Source organism: Panthera leo, chromosome A2 (assembly GCF_018350215.1).
Source record: "Panthera leo isolate Ple1 chromosome A2, P.leo_Ple1_pat1.1, whole genome shotgun sequence".
Lineage (NCBI taxonomy): Eukaryota > Metazoa > Chordata > Mammalia > Carnivora > Felidae > Panthera > Panthera leo.
In genome coordinates, this window is record NC_056680.1 from 16,241,080 (window position 1) to 16,258,626 (window position 17,547).

Genomic DNA, 17,547 nt, shown 5'->3' on the forward strand with positions numbered 1-17,547 from the left:
TCGCCAGGCCCTGCACTTACGGATCAGCTCGGCAATGGCCCTCTGGGTCCGTTTTTCTAGCTTCTCTAGTTTCTTGGCTACGTCTCTCTTGAGGTCCCTGGAGCAGGCAGGTGTGAGGAGGCCGAAGTTGAAGACTGGCTTGGTGTGGCCTTGGGACCCTCCCCTCCCAAAGCCCCTCTGGCATTAGGAATGACACTCAGCTGCCTGAGGAGACCACCGCAGGGAGGAGACCACCCCGGGGAGGAGGCCAGGAAGCTCCTCTCTCCCTTTCTGCACCCTCCAAAACCCAGCAGCAGTCACCCTTCCGTGTCCCGCTGAGGCAGCGACTGATGGCGCAGACCCACCAAACACGGGACCAAGTCAAGGTGTGCAAGGGTGGGTGGGGTATCTCAGGGTCCCTCTCAGCCTGGTCCCCTCGGTCACCATCAGGGAGTGACCTGCCCTGGCCCACCATGGGTCCTGCTCCTCCTCTAGCCGTGTGCTCACCCTCACCACCAGGAGCTTCCAGAAGTGCACACACAGCCTATTCTCCCTGCCCAGGGATTCGGAGGACACATGCCCCGTGCTTCTGTTTCGACAAATGAGAACACCTTCAGTGGTGCTGTACTTGTCACAGAATCGCAGGTGAGGGATGTGGTCTGCACCTCTGGCCCAAGGTCAAGTAGAACACAAGCCCCAGGCCACATGGCCCCTCTCTCCCCCACTCTGTATCAGCCTGGTCACAGGGGCATCAGGAAAGGATGAGCAGCCCCATTTCACAGAAGGGGAAACTGAGGACAAAGCAGAACAGGCCAGTGGCAGCAGAACTGGGACAGCAATCTATACCTGCCCTTCCCATCCTCTCGCCTCCATCCTGTGGTTCCTTGAGGGCCAAGGCCGGCCTTGCTCAAATGGAGCTCTCTGAGGTGGCCGGACCCCCACCCTTGCAACAGGGACTTCTTCAAGGGACTGCTGCTCCTCACCCTCCTGGAGCCCCTCCCCCGCCCTCCAGGTGTCACCCCCATGGCCACCCTCTCATTCTCCACTTCTGTCCTGTCAGCACGTCCTTTGGACAGCAAGTGTCCACACTGTCCGTCTCCCTGCTGTGAGGTGGGAGAGGCCCAGCCTGAGGGCCGTGTCTGGCACCCAGAGCGGCCGGTGGGTCCGCGCGAGTCCTGCAGCGGTGGCACTCACCAGTCAGGCTTCCGGGGCGCGAGGTTGGCCAGGTCCTGGGGAGGAAGAGACACGTGTCAGGACCGGACGGCCCCTGCTCCAGGGCACGTGGGCAGACAGGGGACTGAGGCAGAAAGTGGGAGAAAGGGAGGGAGGAAGGAGGGGTGTGGGAAAAGGGGGTGGAAGGGAATGTAGAAGTGGAGAGGAGGAAGAGGGAAGTAGGAGGGAGGAGAGCCGTGGGGGAGGAGAAAAGGGCCCACGGCGGGGGGCCACTCACCACTTCCTCAATGACGGGCTCTGGCTTGGCGGCCTCCAGCTGCTCCTTCACCTTCTCTTCCACTAGAGGGTGCAAGACAACAACACAGGCCGTCGGAAAGGGGCCGCGACTCTCCCTGAGGCACACGAGGCACACCCGGCACCCCGCACGGGAGAGGGGGAGGGTGCGGAACAGGCTCACCCAGAGACCCTGGGCTCTCTCGCCCCCACCTCTCCCGGGGCTCCCAACCTCCAGAGGCAAAGACTCTGCAAAGGCAGCCGTGGAGGCAGCCCTGGGTTTTCCCGGATGACAGCCAACCTGGGGCGAAGGAGGGCCGGCAGGAGGCAGACGGCTAGAGTAGACAGAGCCCAGACCTCCAGCATGGAAGCATGGCCAGTATTCTCGGCCCTTCTCCCCAGATGGGAAATGAGAGAGCTGCCTTGGTATAGCCACAGGATGGTTCTGCGAAAAGCTGTGAGTACTGGCTTTCCCACAATCTCCAGGGGCTCCTGGGCTCTGAGGACATCCTCTGGGCCCTGGACTAGCTGGGGCACAGGTGGCTTTTCTTCCCATCCCACTTGGATATGTGCCCGCAAGGATACGTGCTCCCCACCTTGGGGAGCCCTGACCTCACGCGCCTCCCAGCTATGCGCAGCGGCTGACGGCACCCTAACCCTAACCCTAACCCTGGGTGGGGAGAGCAGGAGGGCCTGCCTAGGCCCAGGCGCACTAACAAGTCTGGGCTCCGGGCGTTTCCTCCAACCACCCCCACCGCCGCCCCCCCCCCCCCCCACCACTCCCCGTCACTGTGGCCACATGTTGCCTCACCTGCCTCCAGCCACAGATGCTGAAGCCACGGGACGGGACTACTCCCCGCCCCTCTCCCCGGTCCCGCCTACTGCCCCCACCATGGGGGCCCAAACCACGAAGCGAACCACCTAAGAAGCACGCGAATCTTGAGGTGAACAACTGGCGAAGTAGACGAGGGTGGGGCGGGGGTGGCTGAATGGGCAACAATTTGCTGTCTTCAAGATAAATGTACTTATTCATTTATAATTTGTATAATTAGAAACCGATAACAGAAACGAAGGATAAAAACAGGGCCAGGGGTCTACGTGGTAAGTATTCTGCATCTCCAGTGTGGAGCATCTCCAGAAGCTCCCGGCTGCTGTGCTGCTCCCCACGCCACGAGACCGGGCAGCCCCACGGCCAGGCCACTCACACAGGGACACCTGCCGTCAGGGACACCTTCTCCATCCTCTGCGCTCTGGCACTGCCACGCCTCGCAGCCGGCGGGCGCCTGCCCGCCCGCTGCTCTCTGAGCACCTGAGTGGTCAGCTCTTCTCCAGGGTCTCTCACTCTGACCCCCAAGTGCCCCCAGGATCCATCCCCACCTATGCCCCGCCCCTACTGCCCCTTCCATGTCTCAGCCCAGAGAGGTCCTTTAGGGGAATGGGGCCTCTTCTCTTGCAGGTCCCCGGAAGGCCCTCCAGCCGTGCCCTGACCACCTCTCTGCTGTCACTCAGCACTGACCACTTCTGGATGGCTGTGAGACGTTGCCAGGGGTCCTGGAGGCCCAACTTCCAGGCCTGGCACTGCCAGTTATCCTCCAAGAGAGGACGACACCTGACAAGGTGGAGGCGGCTGACAGCGCCTCGGAGGTGGAAAGCTGCAGCCCACCTACCGGCGACTGGCTTGGCCTGGGGCACCCTCCTCCTCTTCAGGTCCTCGTCCTCTGGGACGTAGTTCCGCAGTCTGAGTTCCCTACGAGAGGAGATGACAAGCAGAGATGGAGCGAAGCATGTGGCAGTCTCGTTCACCTCGTACACCTGGAGGTCAGACTGTGAGGAAGCCACACGAGCTGGTGACTTCTAGACTTTCCTCCGGTCTCTCTGGAAAGAGCCTGGTGAAGAGGGAGAGCACGGGAACAGAAGGACCATAGGGACGGGCCCCCCTCTCCATGCAGCCCCGTCATCTGCCGGGGAGCAGCTGGGCGGGTCACTCGCCAAGGCCCCGCCCGCACCGTAGGTTCTCGCCCAGAGCTGGGGCCAGGGATGCCCGGGAGCATTCTCTGGCTGTCTCTCCCGGATGAGCTCCATCTGACAGCCGGGAGAACTGAGGGTCAGAGAGACTGGAGCATTTTCATAAGGTCTCACAGCAGTGGCTGCAGCGTCTGACCCGGAGTCAGGGCCGGAGCTCCTGGGCTGAGTTTCTCCTACAGGACAAAGCCGGTGGTCACCCACTGTTTCTCCAAGCCTGGCTTCCTTCTTAGAGCCTCTGTGGCCTGGAGCCGCTGGCACAGACCTCAGCTCCTGGCGGCAAGGGTGTGTGCGTGCGAGGAGTAGCCGGCAAGGGTGAAGGACAGGCACGACAGCGTGCAAGGCTGGGACAGCCGGGAGAACTGCATGGCCCCGCGGCCACAAGAGGGCTTTAAAACGCTACTGGGCAGACCCCAAGACCTCCGTGAAGGGAGGGGAGCTGTGAGGGACCAGGATCACACACTGGGCTCGGCCAGCAACAGCGCTGTTACTTTCCTCTCACGTCAGTCCCTTGGGCAGGGGTGGCCTCCACGCCAAGCGTGTGCTGGGGTCTTCCTGGCTCAGCAGCTCATCAATCCCAACCCCCACACAGGGAAGCTTGACCACAGGAGAAATGGCCCCAGGCTCCCTCCATGGGCTGGCAAAGTGACACTTTGCATGTGGGGGCTGCTGCTTCATAAAGGCAAGACCGACTGTGGGACAGACCATTTCCACTCTAGGGAAGCAGAACAGCCCCCTGACATGCCAGCCAGGTGAGCCTGGGAGGTGGGTCCTCCTTCACTACGTCTTCTGAGGCCCTCAACGACTGCTGGCCCCTCAGAAGTCCTGGGATGGTTTTCCCAGCAGGAGGGCTCCCACAGTCCGTCACCTACCAAACCCTCTGTGCCGGGCAAAACCGCTGCTGAGGTCCCCTGTGCAGGCAAGCTGTTCTAGAGATGAGGCAGCAGGTGTCTGTGGCCACACACCTAGCAAGTGGCAGAGGTCTGAATCTGGGAGCTTTCTGTTGCCAACCAGTCCCTATCACCAGCTCTGGCAGCCCCCTTCTCTGCCAGGGCCCCAGGCCCAGAGTCCACGGCGCTAAGAGCAGGACACCCACCCTGTCCTCTACCCTCTCGCGCCTCCTGCAGGCCTGCTGGTAAATGCCACGGAAGCCCCAGCAGAGAAAGTGAGGCATGATTCGGTACACTGACTTTCGTTCACAACAAGGTAGTGAGAAAAGCAGAAGAGAAACTGGGTGTGGGAAGAAAACTGCATGGACTAGTGAGAAAAAAAAAAAAACAAAAAAACTATCGCTCTCAGAAACCAGCTTCAGGGTTTTGTGAGAAATCAGCAGGAGAGAGGGGAGTCTGCTAGGAGCTAGACCCAGAGCTCGAAGCCCCAGGAACAAGTACCCGCGCCCCAGCCGCCTTGCTGCCCAGGCTTCGTAAGATGTTGGAACAGGGAAGACACAGCAGGGGGACAGGGAGAGGGCAGCACAATAGGAAAGAGCAGCACTGGTGGGGCCGGCGGGGGGGGGGGGGGGGGGGGGGGGGAGGCTGGCCACACAGCAGCCCCATCCCCCACAGCAGTGCTACCGCCCAGCGTCCCCTGCTCTCCCTGGGAGCTGAGCACCAGTCCAGCAGTCGAGAACACCTGTGTCCCAGTCACTGTGGGACCATCCCATTCTCGGCCTCAGCTTCCACATCATTAAACAAGAAGGCTATGTCCAGCTCCGTCAAGCTACATCCAAGCCCTCTCTGATTCACTCTGTGAGAGCTCATGAAGAGATAGCCTCTAATGAATGCCCAGTTACCTGCCCTGCCCTCGGCCCCCACCCCTGAAGGGCAGGAGTCTCTGTGACAGGTCATGGGGGCACTGGGTTCTGCTCCAGGGCCTGGCTTTTCCAACACAGAGCCGAGGTTTAACCCCCTGCTTCTGAAAATGGCTGAAAACACCTGACAAGAGACATATTTTTATTTATTTATTTATTTATTTATTTATTTATTTATTTATTTATTTTTACCGTTTATTCACTTTTGAGAGAGGCAGAGCATGAGCAGGAGAGGGGCAGAGAGAGGGGGAGACACAGAATCCGAAGCAGGCTCCAGGCTCCGAGCTGTCAGCACAGAGTCCGATGCGGGGCTCGAACTCACAAACCGTGAGATCATGACCTGAGCTGAAGTCGGACGCTTAACCAACTGAACCACCCAGGAGCCCCGAGACGTATTTTAAAAAATCTGTTAGCCTTGGACAAGTCCCAAGGCAACCAGGATCTGAGGGACTGCAATCATAGGGAGGGCAAGTGTGACAGGTGAGCCTGACACTGGGCACCTCATCTCCCCTAAAGCATCTGTCTATTTACGAGCAGAGGCTGCACAGCTGAGACCCCAAGGAGAGCTCCCTGCAATCTCATGTGGCCGAAGAGATAAAAGTTTCCATCAGTGCAGGAAGGAAGCCTCTTCCCCAGTCCTGAGAGGGTGGGTCAGGGCACCCCTAGTCTAACTGCCTGCCCGAAGCTTAAATACATCTTCCCTGGAGGAAAATAAATGATTCAGAACCCCAGATTATCTGTAAGATTTTTCATACACAACATCCAGGATTCAACCAAAGCCACGATAAAAGAAAATAATAATAAAGGTGATAGAAATACACTCACAGGAGATCCAGGTATTAAAATGATTAGAAATGAAATATAGGGGCACCAGGGTGGCTCAGTTGGTGAAATATCTGACCTTGGCTCAGGTCATCATCTCATAGTTTGTGGGTTCAAGTCCCGCATAGGGCTTTCTGCTCTAAGCACAAGCCTGCTTCAGATCCTGTCTGTCTCTCTCTCTCTCTCTCTCTCTCTCTGCCCCTCCCCTGCGCTCGTTCTCACTCTCTCACTCAAAAATATAAACGTTTAGGGGCGCCTGGGTGGCTCAGTCGGTTAAGCGTCCGGCTTCAGCTCAGGTCATGATCTCATGGTTTGTGAGTTCGAGCCCTGCATCGGGCTCTGTGCTGACAGCTCGGAGCCTGGAGCCTGTTTCGGATTCTGTGTCTCTCTCTCTCTCTGCCCCTCCCCCGCTCATGCTCTGTCTCTGACTCTCTCAAAAATAAACATTAGGAAAAAAATCTAAAAATAAATAAATGTTTTTTAAAAAGAAATGAAATATAAAATAACTGAAATTTGGGGGTGCCTGGGTGGCTTAGTCAGTTAAGTGACAGACTTTAGCTCAGGTCATGATCTTGTAGTTTGTGAGTTGAGCCCCACATCAGGCTCACTACTGTCAGTGCAGAACCTGCTTCGGACCCTCTCTCCCCCTCTCTGCTGTTCCCCTGCTCGTGCTTGCTCTCTTTCTCAAAAATAAACATTAAAATAAAATAAAAATAAAAATAAAATAACATAACACATTTTTTAAAGTTCAGGAAAATATACCACAAGGTGGAGAATTTCAGCAGAGCATCTGAAACTGTAAAACTTAATGAAATGGAAATTCTGCAACTGAAAATCAACCAAAGGTAAGAACTCAATAAATGGATTTAATAGCAGTTTAAAACAGCTAGACAAAGGGTTAGTGAACCACCAATAAGTCAGAAAATACCCAGACTGAGGCACAGAGGGAAAAAAGTTGGAAAATAGAGAAAAGAACATAAGAAACCTATGGGACACAGCAAGAAGATCTAACATACATATAACGACAGCCCCAGAAGCAATGTTTAAAGAGATAATAGCGGGGGCACTAAAGCAGCTCAGTCAGTTAAGTGCCAACTCTTGATTTCGGCTCAGGGCACAATCTCACAGTCCATGAGTTCAAGCTCTGCGTCAGGCTCCATGCTGACAGTGCAGAGCCTGCTTGGGATTCTCTCTCTCTTTCCCTCTCTCTCTGCCCCTCCCCTGGTCGTGCCTGTACACTTTCTCTCTCTAAAAATAAATAAATAAAACATTAAGAAAAGAGAGAGACAATAACTGATGATTTTACATAATAAGTGGAAAACATCAAGCCATACAATATACACAGATTAAAGAAACACTATGAACCCCAAAGAAGAGCACACCTGGGCAAATCATTATCAAACTCCTAAACACCAAAGACAAAGAGAAAATTCTTAAATTCAACAGACACCTGATCTTCAAAGGAGAAACTAAAATGGACAGCTGATTTCTCCACAGAAACAATGGAAACCGACAATGGGGTGATATGGCCAGAGAAAGAAAAGTTGGCGAAACTGGTTGTCAGGGAATCTGTTCTTTACTAAAGGGAGTGCTTTTGACAGAAGGAAAATGACCTCAGATGAGAGCAATCAAACTGCAGGTAGGAATTAAACGCTCAGAAAGAGTATGTGGGGAAATCTAAATGAATATTGACTGCACAAAAGAGTAAAAATGACTTGTGGGGGGCGCCTGGGTGGCTTGGTCGGTTAAGCGTCCGACTTCGGCTCAGGTCATGATCTCACGGCCCGTGAGTTCGAGCCCCGCATCGGGCTCTGTGCTGACCGCTCAGAGCCTGCAGCCTGTTTCAGATTCTGTGTCTCCCTCTGTCTCTGCCCCTCCCCTGTTCATGCTCTGTCTCTCTCTGTCTCAAAAATAAATAAACGTTGAAAAAAAAAATTAAAAAAAAAAATGACTTGTGGGATTGAAAATGCAGCAGCAATAGCACTAGAGACGGGAAGAACCATCCATGGTGTGAGAATGTTCTGCAGTCCTGGCGTCGCATGGGAAACGGTACAGTGTTACTTTATGTTGGACTTCGGTAGGTTCAGGATGTATGTTGTATCCCCACGGAAACCCCTAACAGGAAAAAGAGTATATAATTAACAAGTTATATTAACAGGAAATGGAATGATTAAAAACAAAACAAAAATCCAAAAAACCAAAATTGAGATAAAAAGGAAAGCTGAGAAACAACAAGTTCGCACACAAAACGGGCCCAGGCCGCCAACCTGGGGGCTCCCCACGGCGGCATCTGGCGGTATCCGGAGCTGCCACAGCTCTGGGAGGCTGGGAGATGGGACTACACCGCGCCAGCCGGGCCCCTCGGAAGCTGCCACAGTCACTAGGCAGACGCTGGCATCTGGAGCTCACTCTTCTAGAGGCCACTGGAGCCACGCACAGGTTCTGCTACCCTGGTCTTAGAATGTGGAGGCTGCGGCGGGAGGAGGTGCTGGAGCCCGAGGCTCCTAACAGGGTGACCTGGGTCCAAATCCCAGCTTTGATGCTTCCGAGACAAGGATGGGAAGGGTCATGCTCTCATTGGCTTCCACATGGAAATCAAGGACATCTTGATTTCATGAGGCTGTGTAAGCGATTCAAGCTGTGGACATCGATACTGAACAGAGCAGTGCCCTGCAGCACAGAGTCAAATCTCCCAGGAGTGCCTTGTTCTCACTCCACAACGCTGCCCCAGAAGCCCCGCCCCACACCCCAAGGGCTCCACCTGCCAGGGTGGGAATATGGCAGACTGTCCCAAGATGGGACAGTTAGCCCTCCGAAGCCCAGAGAGTAACCCTCGAGTGCAGCTGGGAACAGCAACCCAGCAGACACATACGTGGCCTAGCAAGGCTTCTCAAAATACCCTCCATGAGCTAGGGTGCCTGAGCAGATGAAGTGGTCCTTGTGTGGCCCACCGGGTGGCAGAGATGTGCCTATTCCTGCACACCACACACCGAGTGGCAGGACGGGCCAGGACATACCACCAGCAGTTGAGGGCTAGCCAAAGAACAGAAAACTACTCTCTCCCTGCCTGCCTCCTCAGTGTGTCTGGTCTCCACGAGCCCGGCCTCGGTCACGAGTGACTCCCGGAAGCGGGGCCAGCCAGGAGCCTGGCTTCTCTTCTCTTACTTATCTCTGCAGCCCTCTCTGCTCAGAACCGGGTGTGGAGCGGACCTGGACTGAACTGAAATCTGCGGATAGGGCTTAGAAGACAGGCTCTGAGGCAAGGCCTAAGCAATAGGCCACAGGCGGGGTGGGCTGGCCCCGGCCCCGGAGGAGCCACAGGCAGAGGCGTGGGAGACGGCCAGGCCAGAGGAGTGCCCAGAACTTTTCCCCAGCCACCTCCGGGCCTGAGGCTACAAAACACATGAGTCCTGAGCTAGGGGCTACGGAGGACACAGACTTGAGGGCCCCTTCCCCGAGCTAACCCTCTCCTGGTGGGGAGAGAGCGCTTCACACAGACCCTGGTCACATGCCCTCTGGCCTGCATAGGACCAGAGGGACAATGAAGACGCTCTTTGTGACTTTTGTGGGATGAACGCCATGATGTGCTACTGCTAGACTAACCAGAGCAAGGTGAGGAAGAGTAGCGTGCTATCACGTGTGTAAAAACAAGTGTGCTGTTTGGCGGGGGGGCGGGGTTGGACATACCAGCATAGTTTCCTATCTGTGTACCACCTACCTCTGGAAGATGCCAAGAAGCTGGCCCTAAAAAGGTGGTCTTAGGGGCACCTGGCTGGCTCGGCTGGTAGAGCACATGACTCTTGATCTCAGGCTTGTGAGTTCAAGCCCCACATGGGGGCAAGGAGCCTACTGAGGGGAGGGGGGAGGTTGTCTTATAAGCAAGAGTTGGGAGTGAATGAAGAATTTTTTCCCCGTGTGCCTTTTAATACCTTTGAATTAGGAGCCACGAATCCCTTACATACTCAAAAACTAAAATAAAATGTGTAAATATACACCCAAATAACTACAGACATCAGATCCATCACTGCATAACCACTGAAAACGTTGTCTGTGAAAGACTGCCCTTAACATGCAACCGAACAATTAACAGAAAGACAAAAACAACCAAACGCTGACAGTGATTAGCTAAGCGATCCTTTTACTTGCTTCTCTGATTTTCTATAGTTTCTAGAGTTGCTAATGTAGTTAATATTCTGTCTGCACAGAAACAGCCAACCAATTAGACAGAAGAAAACAAAGAAAGAGACAGCAGGCAGAGGGGACACAGTGAGGCTGACCCCCAGGAGCAGGGACTGTGGTGGGCTCAGCACCCGGCAGCCATCAGCGCCTCTGGCCAAAGAGAAGCAGAGGCCAAGACACGCTCCGGAGGCTTTTGGCCCTGGAGTCTACAGACAGGAGGGCAACACAGTGAGCCCAGTGCCTTCTAGGACTCCACCCTTTGCAACCACGTGTCCTGGGCCACCCACAGGCCCCTCCATGGAGGCAACTGGCATCTGAGCTGAGCCTGTGGTCTGTCCCATGGGGAGGACAGACACAGAGGCCACCTGGGAACCTCTACTTTCACCCTCTCTGATCCAGGGTCCCCAGTGTCCCCTAAACAAGACTAAGCCTCTTAGCACAGTCCTGGCCTCATTCCTCATTGGTCCCTACAGCCTGCTTTCCAATCAAATGTCCCCTGGGTCACTGCCAGCCCTGCCTCCTACACACTCTGAAGCCCCTTAGGCTTCAAGAGCTAGCTCAACAAGATGGCACTGCGGGCAGCCCTAATGTCCCCACTCACCCCAAGACAGCTGACCGCTCCTCTCCTGTGCCCCCTCTTTGCCCTACATGCCCCTACCCTCTACTCAGCAGCCCTCACACCCCACTGCACATGGCCCCTTTGTGGCTGTCCTGCACACCCTGCCTTACAAGTGCCTAGGGACTGAGCTCCAGCACTAAGCTCCCAGCATGCGCTTGCCCCCGGCTCGATGGAAGAATTCAGAGAGGGCGCTGATGGGTGGCCAGGGGCCCTGTGGGCCTTTTAATGCTTGGGAAGACAATATAGGAAGTAAAGGATTTGTGCCCAGGAGATTCAAAAAAGGCAGGAATGTGTTCTGGTCAAGGCAGCCAACTCCTAAGTGACTTCCACTGTCTCCGTGGCAAAGCAACAGTGATGCCCAGGTCCACATTCTATGGAGCCTCCTTAAATTGGGGGAAATGTACCCTTTCCCATCTCCTCTCTTCCGCCTTCTCCCCAGGCATCTGAGGAGACCTATCAAGTGCCCGAGCAGGTTCGGTGACCGCTGAGAGGTCTTCCTCAAGACCAGCTGCAGGGCCCCCAGGCGTGGGCTGGCTGGGAGAGCCCGGGGAGAGGACACGGAGGTGCCTTTTCACACCTTCCATGTGTGCCATTCAGAGGAAGGGAGGAAAAAGCTGGCATTCTCTGTAAAGTGGGAAACTCTACCCAGGAGTAGAGTTCTAGAATGTCCAAGTGAAAGGAAATTTCCAGATGATGTGGTCCAAACCACTCCCTGGTGAACGGGCATCAGAGAAAGCCCGCTGCTCATGGAGGTTTCCTAGCCCTGGCCCACTTCACCCTCCTTCATCCATGCTACCAGCCTTACCCTCTGGGACACGAGCCTCTCTTCTCACCTCGCACGCAGCCCCTCCTGCACCCCTGGAGAGAGGCCGGAAGGGGGCAGTCCCACGTGGCCTGCTGAGAACACAGCCCACCCCACCTGGCTACCGTGGTCCCTCCTGCCTATACAGGCCCCTCCAGGACCAGAAAGAGGGCTGTCTCGAAGCTCTCCCCCCAGCCACTGACCACAGGGAAGGCCAAGCCCAGGAGGGACCTGCGAGGCCCTGGAGGCCAGCACTGGCTGAAGACAGCAGCTCTGACCGCAGAGGCACACAGTGTGCACATCCGGGGTACAGAGACGCAGGGCTCTTCCAGGGACACACACACCCCAACAACCTTCTGGCTGCCTTAGGCTCTGCACACGGACGACACTCACCTCCGTGTCCCCAATACAAACAAGGCCTCGTTTCTTGCTACCAGTGGCCAGACCCTGGAGACCCATGAAAACAAGGTGACAGGCGACCATCTCAATTGGTGTGCACAAGGGCTCCAGAGGCTGGGAGTCACTTCTCTCAAGACTGATGAAAGCGTTCAAACCTCATGACCTGATAACCCTGCTCTGGGGAACTTATTCCGTAGAAATAGCAACAAAACAGGGACAAACAAAACACAATGTTCCACACAGAAATGTTTCTGGTAGCAGAATCTGTAGCAGCGCTGGGCAGACACTTGTGGCTCTCTTCTGGCAGAGTCCCCCAGAGGATGAGCACCCTTCCAGATGACGGCCAGGACTGGGGTGAGGGTGGGTGGGAATGTCCAGCTCGGGACAGTGCAATCACAACACCTAGAAACTTCACTATAGGTAAAGTGCAAGATCAGCGTGGAACCTGTTGGGCTATGGTGATATTTTCGTTTGGTGGCTGCTGAACAGTTTAACCCAGGACACTTGGATACTTGATGGTTGGCTTAATAGCAAATGAAGCTTTTAAAGAGCCCAGCGGCTTCCCCACTCATGGGCAGAAGACATAGGACTCCAGCTGTCCTCCCAAAGGACGACTCTGGCCACACCATGGGGACAGACTACAGATAGGGGACAAAGCTCCCTCCCCTTCCATCCGGCCAGCCACCCCAGGCCTCCTGTCCTATGACAGGCAGAGAGGATGTGGCACAAGAACCGACCACGTGCTGGACAGGGCCACATCACGTGGACAAAGCCTCTCAAGTGACCCCTCAGAGGGCTTCAGGGAAAGCGGTGGGAGCTCCCGCATCCGCTGGTCCTGCCCCAGCCCCAAGGCCCAGGCGACAGGCAGAGAATGGGATAATGCTTGCTTCTCAACAGGAATGCCCTCCACATGCTGCCCTCAGGGCTGCCCTTCAACCTAAGGTGGTTACTGACACGCTCCAGACGTGGAAATCAGTCCAGAGAGGCTCAAGGATGTGTTCGAGGCATCGGAGTGAGGGAAAAGTCAGAGCCAGAATCCAAACCCAGGTCTCTGGCCTTCAGGCAGACCCCAGTCCCCCTCACCGAGCTCCTCAGGGACCCGCGATCATGTGGAAGAGTAAAGGCTTCCTGACCCCACGACCGGGAGTCCTGCCCAGGGCTGCAGTCCCACTTGCAGTGCAAGTGCTCTGAGCCCTTGGTGTTCCTTAAGGGGAAAATGCATGCTGGGCACCCCCCACCCTCCCGCTCCAGGAGTGCAGCCCACAGCGCCATTCTTGAAACCCCTCTTTCCTCTCCAAAGCCCATCCCCCCAGCCCTCCGAGCTACCAGGACCCCCACTCAGCTCCTAAAATCACAGTGGGTCACAGGTGTTAGCGGCACAAAGGGCTTTAGAAATACACAACAGAAAGGCAGCCACGCCTTTGCCTTAAAAACAGGGAGGTCACGGGGCACCAGAGCCGCTAGGGATGGGACCCACATGGGAGCCCCACCAAGACAGACTGACAGCTATGTTCACCCAACTGTGTCGGCCCCAAGGCCCACCAAGAGCACCAGATGCCCAGCCCCTGATGGTTCAGAAGAGCCAGCAGCTGTTCAAGGCAATGCCCAGGGCCAAGGGTCAGGTCCCTGCCCGGCTCGAGCTGCCTGCACAGCAGGGTCATGTGGCCTGCACCCGCTCCCACCCGAGCCTCTGCAGAGCCCAGACCACGTTCTCTGGATTTCCAGGTTGGGCTTTGTACCCACCCCACCTGAAAACGCACAGCTGACGCGGACGTGAAGCACCAGAAGTGGCTGAGGTACCAAAAATCAAGAGCTGAAAAATAAATTATGAGTAGTACTCTCAAAGAAATATTAAGCAGCCACTGAGAATCTTGTAGAAGTGTATTTATCAAAAGATGGTCGGGCTACAGTACGTGAAAACGGTAACAGCAGGATATGCACAGATACATGGTGGTCTGTATTTTCTAAGTTTTCCACAACTGAAAGAAATATGTAATTTAAGTACTTTGTATCAATTTAAATTTTAAAAGAGGAGGAGGGTAAAGGCTTTGGCAGCTGAGCTGAACCCCAAAGGGCCCACAAGACGAGGCCAGACACTGGCCACACTGGCTGTCTGGGGCCAGACGGGACTGGGGAGAAGGAGCCTGCACAGCCCCTCGCCCCCCATCCTCCTGGGGCCCAACCCGTCGCACAGGCCACACGGTGGATGGCGCTCAACCCCACCAGGCTGCCCTGGGCTGTAAGCCGCCAGCCTCTGCTGCAGGCTGCCAGAGAAACCCTCCTCTTCTCGCCGCACAGCTGCCTGGCCCCCCTGATGCCCACCCCGCCGGCCCCGGCCAAGAGGGCACGTGGTACGGAGGCTCTAGCACCTCCGTGTTTGGGAGCAGCACTAAGGGTAAAGGTCATGGAGCAGAACCAGGCCTGGCCTGCCTCAGGAGCTGGCAGACAGAGGCATCTGGGGGGAGTCCCAGCGCTGTTCCGCTTGCTCTCAGGAGGGAGATCTTGGACAAGTCACTTCATCTGCATGAAGCACAGCTTCTTCACCTCACGGTGCACCACACCTACCCCCAGAACAGACAGGGGGATTTACTGAGAAGGGCTTTGGAAGCACTGATGATCATGACCTACGAGATCAGGCCTCCTTCCCACGAAGAAAGGACCCAGCCAGCCTCCCACCTTTCCCTGACACAGAAGGGAAGCGCCTGGCCTGGTCTCATGGTGAACACTGCCTTCCTTCAACTAGTTCTCTCTTGGTTCATTCTCCCACATTCCAGGCCTATTCCTGAGCAACAGAGCAAAAGCAGAGCGGCCGCAGGTCTTTGTGCTGGTGCCTCAGCACGAGCCATGGAGCCACGCTCCCTCCCCAGTGCCACGGATGGGACAGCCCCAGGCCCGGAGCGCAGTGAGGGAAGCCCAGAGGAGTGGGTGAGGGCCACTCTGGTGGTTACCGCTACAGTGGAACAAGGGCCGCTGAATCAAGCGGATGCCACGGGTCTGTGAGCACGCCCTGGCACACAGACACCGTCCTGGGGACCCAACTCGCAGACAAAAGAAGGCCTGCCATTTGCCAGCCTACAGGGTTTGGGCGCCAGGCCAGGCCCAGGCTGGGCCTCGGCTGGGATGGGACCTCTCTCCACACGGGAGTGGGAGAACTGGTTTTCCATCCTGAAGAAGGAGGGCCAGTGGCCCAGTTTCTTCAGCAGCAGTGTGTGACACGCACTCCAGAGTGAACCACTGTCCCCGAACGGTGACTGCTCCAGCTGGGTGCAGACCTTGATCCAAAGCCAGAGGGAGGTGGTGGCTGTGGGGGCTGAGGGTTGAGGCTTGCTTGTTCAGGCACTCAACAAGACACGCTCCCCTGCCCCATGCCCAGTAGAGTGTGCAACACCTCCCCTCTCCTCCCACCTGGCAGGGTGGCTGTGACTATCAGCCACGAACCCTACCCCAGGCACCCCTCTATGGCACATATGTCAGCTGACTTGCCATCAGAGGAAGTGACTGAGGGCTTGAAAAGAAAAAAACAAAAGCAGCTGACAGAAATACCCCTTTCTGTGGGCCAGCTTTCCAGGGCCGCCAGATCGTCTCTTATCTAGGCAGCAGGCAAGGAGCTGTGTTAGAGATGAGTCACGGAGGCCCCTCAGAGTTAGCTACAGGGCAGACTGGCTAGAAGAGGGCAGATCCAGCCCAGAGAACAAGCAGGACCCTTTTCTGGCAATGCAAACACGTCTTTCCTTCCCACAGAACGTGGCTCAGGCTGGTCCCCCTCCAAGGGACCGACTCCCCACCCTAGTGGGGATTTGGTTGTATGGGGACAGCGTAGGGTTTATCCTGAAGAGAGTAATACAAATTTTTAAAAAGGAATTTTGATCTACAGGTTCCAAGCAATTCCAATCAAAATCCCAGCAAGCTTTTCTTATAGATACGAACAAGCTGATGCTAAAATTTATCAGGAAGGGCAAAGGAACTAGAACAGCCAAGATTCTGAGAAGATTCCTTAGGCAAATGGGCAGGAGCACGGGCAGAGAGGAAGCTGGGTGAGTCGCCAGCATGGCTGGTGAGGGGCGACGTCCTGTGGTGCCTGCCTCCAATCCTGTTGGGTTTTCCTGTTTCCTCAGCCACATACCCTACCCCCCACGCCCCTGCATGTGCAAAATGATGCCGCTCAACTTCTTTGCTGAGGACGATCTGTACCAAGGAAGGGAGGCCCCACAGAAGACCTCCTAACGATTCATTTCTTGGCCAATGTACTTACTTCTATCCTTATCCACCCACCTCCCTGTTTCCCCCATGACTGCCCTATTTGCAAAGTTAGCATAGCCTACACAAACATTAGTTCTGCCTTTTCCAGGTGTGTCTGGAGTCCTTCAGCTGGCTCAGGAGGGCCTACAAGTGTCTTCTTCCTGCCCACAGCCCAGTGACGGTATCTGCTGTGCTCATCAGGAAAGCAAGTGTTATTTTTCTCCCCATCTTTCAGTCAAAGAAAGCCTCGGGTGAGGCTCACTGAGGCAATGTGACTTGCCAAGGCCAGAAGGCTCCTGAGTGGCAGTCCTGAGGTCTCACCATCAGCCTAGTTCCTACAACTTTGGGGCCGCTGCTGCACAAAGAACTGCCTCAACCTTTCTTATTTTGCTCAGTTCTGTCAGTGTAAACAAAGGCACGTGACGACCTAGTTAGTGAACACCACCTGAAGAAACAGGCTGCGTGCCACGTGCCTGTGCAGAGCCTAAAGGCCACCATATTAAATCCTCCTCCCTGCTCCAGCGACCTGTATAAAGCCCGGGCTGGGGTCTACAAGCAATGGGTCAGAGGATGTCTGTCCATGCCTCTCCAACAAGTGGCCATCCCACTTGTCCTTTCACCCTGCTGGTGTACACCTCTGGAGACCTTCTCTGCCTAAATCCTACCCACTAAGATCCCAGACCTAACTCAAGAGGAATGTTCTCCAGGAGGCCTTGTCCTGCTGCCCTGGGCTGAAGGCAGCCTGGAGCGGGCCCTGCGTTTCTCTCAGGACACTTCAGAAGGGCTGGTGCCCACAGGGCTGCCCACCTGGCACCTTGGCTCAGTGTGTATGGACCTGGACTGAAGCAGACTATTCTTACCTCCCAGGAGCCAAGGAAGCTGAGATGCTCACCGGTTAACTGGCCTCAGAGGTCATCCCTTCCACCCCCCACCCCCCCGCTCAGTGGACCTAGAAGGTAGCCCCTTTCTCCCCATTGGCAAAGGGGGCCGTGGCAGGGGGCTGTGGCCTAGTGGCTGGAGCCTGCTTTCAAGCCGTAAGCATCCTGCTGGGAGTTCCTTTCCAGATTTGGGGTACAGATGAGCAGAAAGGTCCCCTCTTTCCTGGGAGAGACACTGACAGACTCTGCTGCCTCATGGTACTTCTGGAAAGCCCACACCCAAACCCTGGACCCTGCAGTCTGGAGTTACACCCACAAGGGTCTGGCCACTTGGCACAGGGACTGAGGCCTT

The 17,547-nt window shown here is 55.7% G+C and overlaps 1 protein-coding gene across 2 annotated transcripts in view; it reads right to left on the reverse strand.

The window, feature by feature from the left end:
* CCDC12 (coiled-coil domain containing 12) overlaps positions 1 to 17,547 on the reverse strand; it is a 53,670-nt gene that overhangs the window by 448 nt on the left and 35,675 nt on the right. For both annotated transcript variants that reach the window (XM_042929127.1, XM_042929128.1), the window contains exons 3-6: positions 3,093 to 3,172; positions 1,430 to 1,491; positions 1,174 to 1,208; positions 21 to 97 (exon numbers count right to left, since the gene is read on the reverse strand). In XM_042929127.1, coding sequence (XP_042785061.1) covers positions 21 to 97; positions 1,174 to 1,208; positions 1,430 to 1,491; positions 3,093 to 3,172 — 254 coding nt within the window. The remainder of the gene's footprint in view (positions 1 to 20; positions 98 to 1,173; positions 1,209 to 1,429; positions 1,492 to 3,092; positions 3,173 to 17,547) is intronic.